This window comes from Leptonychotes weddellii, chromosome 6 (assembly GCF_054177405.1).
Source record: "Leptonychotes weddellii isolate Sample4059 chromosome 6, ASM5417740v2, whole genome shotgun sequence".
Classification (NCBI taxonomy): domain Eukaryota; kingdom Metazoa; phylum Chordata; class Mammalia; order Carnivora; family Phocidae; genus Leptonychotes; species Leptonychotes weddellii.
The window spans coordinates 4537432-4543675 of record NC_138374.1 but is presented as its reverse complement, the minus strand read 5'-3'; the positions used below and the strand labels follow the sequence as shown (position 1 = coordinate 4543675).

At 49.2% G+C, this 6244-nt stretch overlaps 1 protein-coding gene across 1 annotated transcript in view; it reads left to right on the top strand.

Annotated features, from left to right (window-relative positions):
• DOCK1 (dedicator of cytokinesis 1) overlaps positions 1 to 2335 on the top strand; it is a 414563-nt gene extending 412228 nt beyond the window's left edge. Inside the window, exons 40-41 of the mRNA XM_081823034.1 lie at positions 751 to 778; positions 1186 to 2335. Coding sequence (XP_081679160.1) covers positions 751 to 778; positions 1186 to 1281 — 124 coding nt within the window. The 3' untranslated portion in view covers positions 1282 to 2335. The remainder of the gene's footprint in view (positions 1 to 750; positions 779 to 1185) is intronic.
• The last annotated feature ends 3909 nt before the right edge of the window (positions 2336 to 6244 follow it).

The following is a 6244-nucleotide window of genomic DNA, read 5'->3' as shown; positions in this document are numbered from 1 at the left end:
TTCATTCATTCACTCACTCGCTCATTCACTTACTTGTTTGACCCGCGCATATTTACAGAGCGTCTCCTACGGGGCAGGTGTCTGTGATGGTCGTGAGGGTGCTGCCGGCTGTCCTCAGTCACTCCCGCCCTGACAGGGCCCTTAAACAGGGGTTCCTAGCACCTTGGCGATTGTCAAATCATTCGTGGGACTGTAAGGGCAAACGATGGCCCATGGACCAAGTACAGCCTGCTGCCTTTTCTTTTTTTCTTGTCCAGAGAGACAGAGAATGTGTGGGGGTGAGGACAGAGGGAGAGGTAGAGAGAGAATCCCGGGCAGACTCCCCACTGAGCACAGAGCCCAACTCGGGCTCCATCTCATGACCCTGAGATCATGACCTGAGCTGAAATCAAGAGTCAGACGCCTAACTGACTGAGCCACCCAGGCACCCTGACCTGCTACCTTTTTTTGTAAATAGTTTCATTGAGACACAGCTGCGCCCATTCTGTATATCTTGTGACTCCCTCATGAAGAGTTCAGACATCCCCTACTGTTGCTCATCCCCCCTCATTGCAGTTTTGGAAGAGACTGAATGAAAAACTGCCTTTAAATGAGTCCCTTGGATAGTGGCCACAGGTACCCAGCTGACCCTCTCTCATGCGGCTTTTCCAGTTCCAAGAGCAAAGGGAGGGCTTCTCGCCCACCCCCGGAGAGCCTGTCCAAGGGCCTGTTTGTCCCTGAACAGTTGAGGGACATCTTCAGGGGGCACGAGCCAAGGCCCGTGGATCCTCATCAAGGAGCGCTCAGCTGGGACAGCGCCAGGCCGCCGGGGTGGCCCTGGGTCTGCTCTGCCCCTGTACCCTGGCTCTTCACCATTTAAACTGTCCAGTTCTGAAACCAGTCCATTTCCAGGGGCCCCGGGGATTCAAAGCAGCGGGAATTAAAACCGCCACGCAGAGAGCAGCGCCTTCCCTTCTCAGGGGGCTGTGCAGACGTCTGATGCGCTTTGTGGAAAGCCGCTGATCGGAGATGCCAGAAAGGCCCGTCGCCACCAGCTGCCCAGCCCCAGGTCACGCAGAGAGGCCCAGCCCCCCACGCCCCGGGGGTGCAGAGCATCTTTCCGTGGCTGCCCCATGCCTGCCACTCGGGCCCCCCAGCCGGAGCACATCAGTAACCCGGCACCTGCCTTCTGTCTGTGTTTTCCAGCACGTACCACCTCCGCTGCCCAGCAAAACGCCACCTCCACCCCCCCCAAAGACAGCGCGCAAGCAGACGTCGGTGGACTCGGGCATCGTGCAGTGAAGGCCACAGGCCTGCGTGGAGAGCCCCGCTGCAGCCCTCCCTCTCCCTCTGTGTCTTCTCCCGGGTCTGCTCTCTCCGCGTGGAGCTATTGGACACGCCGTGCAATTGCTTGTCCTGAAAAGGAATTTCTTTCCAGCCGTGGCGTGAGTGGCCTTTCGCACCGGGGAGCAAGGTGGATGTGGGTCTGGAAGGTACTGTTGTGCTTCTCAAAATTGGGGGCTTCTGACTGTGTCTGTCTTGAGAGATCCTAAGTCTTGCCCAGAAGTCCTCCGTTTGTGCCAAATGACACTGAGCAAGGAACGCGGTTGACTGGGGTTTGGCGCAGTAGGAGAGCTGGGGCCGTCACCCGTGAGACCGTGTAGGGAGCGAGTGCTCATCTTCCCCCGACGCCCACCCCCAGCTTCCCCCCGAAGGCTGCAGGTGTGACTTTGTGGTCAAGTGTATCTTCAACCTGTATGGGGCAGTTAAGGTCAAACCTTTCAAGGCAGTTCCTAATTTCCTTTGGTATAATTTAAAATAGGATTATTTCTCAGCTACTGAACAGTTACTAATTTATGGAGTGGAGACACCATTAGAAATACTGGACCAAGTGGGAAAGTAAATACCAGTATAGGAAGATCCCTTTTCTTTCTTTTTAAAAAGAGAAGGCCCATAGCACAGAGATGGCTTTAATTGGGTGACTTCTTTCTGTCCTCATTCTGTACAGAAGTTTGTATATATGATGGTTCTTAGAACTTAAGTTTTAATGTTTTTGGTCCTTCCGTTTATTGTAATAGGCATCTGCAAATGATTCTCGATACGTGTTCTTAATTTTTAACTGCTAGAAGTGTAAAAAAAACACAAATTAAGTTTTGTCGATTTTTTTTTTTTCTAAGCTCCAAAGTCCTGACAATGTTGGTGGGCGATGATTAAAAAAACAAAACAACTAACTTTGTATAACCTAATATTTTTATTCTGCCATCTATATTTTTTTATCCACTATAATCATGATACTCTTCTGGTAGGCTCAAAAGTTGTTCATTGACAACAAAAAATAAAAAGCCATTTAAAAAGACTCAGTGTCTGAATATTACTGTTTTTATCCCTTGACGTAAAAAAAATGTGTCTGTAAATGCCATTGTTGCTCTTTTTCTTTCAGAAAGAGCTTTATGACCTGAATTTCCGTATGTGTGCATCTTCCTTAATCGCCCCTGTTGTCTCTCACTTGGGGCCCAGATTGACAGCACCTGTGTCCCTCTGTGTCTGCATGTCCTTTACAGGAGGGGCAGAGCAGAGCCCAGCTTGCCGACACTTAACTCCCCTCAGCCCAACCCCGCTGTGTGGCTGCACGTTGTTTCTGCCCCTTGCAGCTGCTGACTTGAGAGCGGGTTTTGTTTAGTGCGATGCGTTATTCGGCATCAGACTCCAGAGCTCTCCGCATCTTAGGTGGCGAGAAACAAAGAAGGCGGTGGGATCCTCTTTTCCACGTAAAGCACACTTGCCTGTTCCTTCCACACATGTCCCTGTGCAACCACTAGGACGTGCCCCACGGCCCCGTTAACCAGACCTCCGGGAAACCTGCTGCAGAACCCAGGAGACTCTCTCACTCGATCGCTGCCCCTCCCCTGCCCCTCCCCCGCTCCCAGTTTATTCGTCCTTGCTGTAAATATCCAGTCCACCCCCAGGAAATGTGAGAGTCCTGTGAATATAGAATTTTTTCCTTTGTGAATTCTTACTCTTTGACTGAGAGAAATATTCCTCCTCCATTGAGTATATTGGAAACTGCACACCATCCGAGATCCTAAAATAAGTGCATTGGGCATGCTGACCTGGGAGAGGGGAGCACGGGAGAGGCCGGCCCCTGGTGGCAGGTCCTTGTCCGGTAGCCAGCATTGCACACTGCAGAAGCTGTCGCCCCAAATTGTAAAAATAATTCCTGGCCCTACAAAAAAATAGTTCTTTTTCTTCGAGAATGGCATCTGGGTTCCAGTTCTGTCCCCGCACAGCCTCCTCCCAAAAGTCTTCCTGGATAATTCCCAGACTCCACGCTTCAGTGGATACCCCCTCCCCACTAGATGCCCCTCAACTTCTGGGAACCCCACGCTGGTGTCCAGAGCTGGAGAATATGCAGACACAAAATGTCTTCATCTTTTCAATCAAGGGCTGGACTACAAAACTGTACTGAAGAAAGAGCTGAGTCCTGTGTCGAGCGTCTTCTCAGGACACTCCTGGGATGAGGACAAGGGGCACCGCTTGCCAACTAGATGCAATGATACATTTTTTTGCTTAGAAAAAAAAATTTTCTCAACCTCTCTTTCATCATTAACTTCCAAGGAGCCTTTTTAGACATTTTTTCCTAATCTTTTCCCCATCAAGAAATTTTAACAGTACAGATTTACTATGTATGTATTTATGTATGTTATGTATATCTATGCTTTTTACATGAACCAAGTAAGATTTTTTTGTTCCCTAAGCACCGATTTTCACCCCCTTACAGGTAATATTGCCTCCTTGAGAATGCATGCTCTAAAACAGGAATGGTGGAGATCTTATGTTCTGTTTTTGCTTTGGGTGCCAGGAAGCTCAAAGCCAAATTTAGCTCACACATTCAGCTACATTTTGGTTTTATTCTCCTGCCTTGCAAAAAAGTGTTCTCCAGTCTATTACAAATCCATCTTTAGTTAACCTTATTTAACTTTATTTGAGACTACCCAGTTTAATATGTATTTTCCTCAAATCTTTATTAAAAGAAGATAGTGCATGAGCTGTATTTTACAAGTGTAAAACTCTTTTTCTTTTTTAAAAACCACCCTTGGTGCTTGAAGAGTGCTCGCTAGTATTTAAAGAAATTTGTGTTCAATCACTGTTAAGATTATTCTTTCTTGCAAAGATTTGATCATTTCACGTCCTCACAGATTTCTTCAGCTCTGATTCTTTTATGGTGTCGGGCATTATGGTCCACGTTCCCCGAAGTCTTGGCTGACATCATGGATTTTAGCTCTCGTGTTTTCGTTCTATCTCTGATTACTTTTTAGCATTTTACTTACTTTTTAAGGGCTTTTTCAGGACTTTATGCGGTTTTTTTTTTTCAATCTGCCTTTTCTGAGTTGTTTAAACATCTACTGTTTAGTTGGTGATGCCTCCAAAAAACCTAACAGGGAACCTGATGAGCCATTAACCCTTTGCACCCAAATAAAGCCAAACTGGGGCTCCTCGTTTGTCTCCCACCAACACAGAGAAACCCGTGCTCCATCCACGTCCTGTGATGACCTAAACACAACGGCCCAGGCACAGGAGGGGAGCAGAGACTGTGTGGGGTGTGATGCACAGCAGAGTTCTTTCTGCCAATACTGGTGGGTTCGTTTTAGCCCCGAGCAAAAGCCTTGTGTACGTGTCAACTTGGCCAAACTCTAGCATCCGGTGAATCAAACGCTAATCTAGCTATCGCGTTGAAGATATTTGGTAGATGTGATTTTCACATCTACAATCAGTTGACTTGAAGTAAAGGAAATCACCCTCAGTAATGTGGGTGGGCCTCGTCCAATCAGTTGAAGTCCTTAAGAGCAAGAATTGAGGTTTCCTGGAGAAGAAACTTGGCCTCAAGTCTACGGTGTGGAAACCCTGCCTGGGTTCCCGGCCTGTGCTACGAATGTTGGATTTGCCAGTCTCTAGAATCACATGTGCCAGTTCCTTTAAATAAATCTCTCAGTCTCTGTGTATGCGTATCTCCTATTGGTTCAGTTTCTGTAACCTTGATACAAGAGTATCATGACATATTCAAAGCAAAAATGTTCGTGCAAAAGACAAGAGGTGAAGCACTGCAGACTCCTCTAGAAAAGTGGTATTTTGACAGCCAGAGTGGCTTTAGAGTAGAAATACCTGGGGAGACGCCCAGAGTCTGGAGATCGCAGACAGCCGCTTAGCCTCTCCAGTTCATCAGCCCAACGATGATAATCCCAACTGCCCACATTGTCCTTTTGTGTCCTGGGCTGGAGTGTCCCAATGGCTTCCTCCACGGCCCTGGCACCGGGGCTGCCTGAGCACCCTCTCTCTCTCTCTACTCTTTCTCTGTGTCTGTCTCTCTGTCTCCCCTCCCCACCCCCACGCCAGCTGTCTCTCATCCTCCAGGGCCGTTTTATCTGTAGGAGGCGACTTCGCATGGCCAAGTTTCTCCCTCTTTAAACTCTGCACAGAATGTACCTTCTCCGCGAAGCCATTGTGAGATTGTTGCGTGACCTGCCCTGTGGCCCAGCAGCAGCACTGGGTGCCCGGCCGCTAAGCCCACCCAGTCGGGTTCTGCGCTTTCCCTCTGAGTCCCAGCTTCTCCTGGGCTCCCGGGCGCCAGTTCTGCCTGACCCTCTGCAGGTCGGCTTTGGAGCTGGCCGGTGCTCCAGATGGCCTCCCACAGCAGCCCTGCTTCCGTTGCAGGTTCTTCTCTTCACTGCCTTTGCAATGTCTGAAGTCTCCGCGACGTGTCCTGTAATCCTCCAGCCATCTTGCTGCCCTTGCCGCCCTGGGGAAGGATCCCATCCCCCTTTCTAGCCCCAGGGCAGTGTTTCTGCATCTCCCTGGTTTCCTGTAGTTTTGATCACCTGTGGCCGCCCATCTAGATGTTGCTCCTACTGTTTATTTTCTGCATGGGGAAGTGCTGGATTTCATCTGCTGTTTATCCCCTCTCTTCTCTTAACTGGGTGTGCCATTTTATATTCATTTGGATGGTGTCTATAGCGACATGCCACGTACTTTGTCAGGCACAGTGGTGGGTAATGATGGAGCATGAAGAACACGGAGACCATGACGGAGCATAGGGAGCATGGTGGAGCATGAAGAGCATGTTGGAGTGTAGGGAGCATGGTGGAGCATGAAGAGCATGTTGGAGTGTAGGGAGCATGGGGAGGCATGAAGAGCATGTTGGAGTGTAGGGAGCATGGGGGAGCATGAAGAGCATGTTGGAGTGTAGGGAGCATGGTGGAGCGTGAAGAGC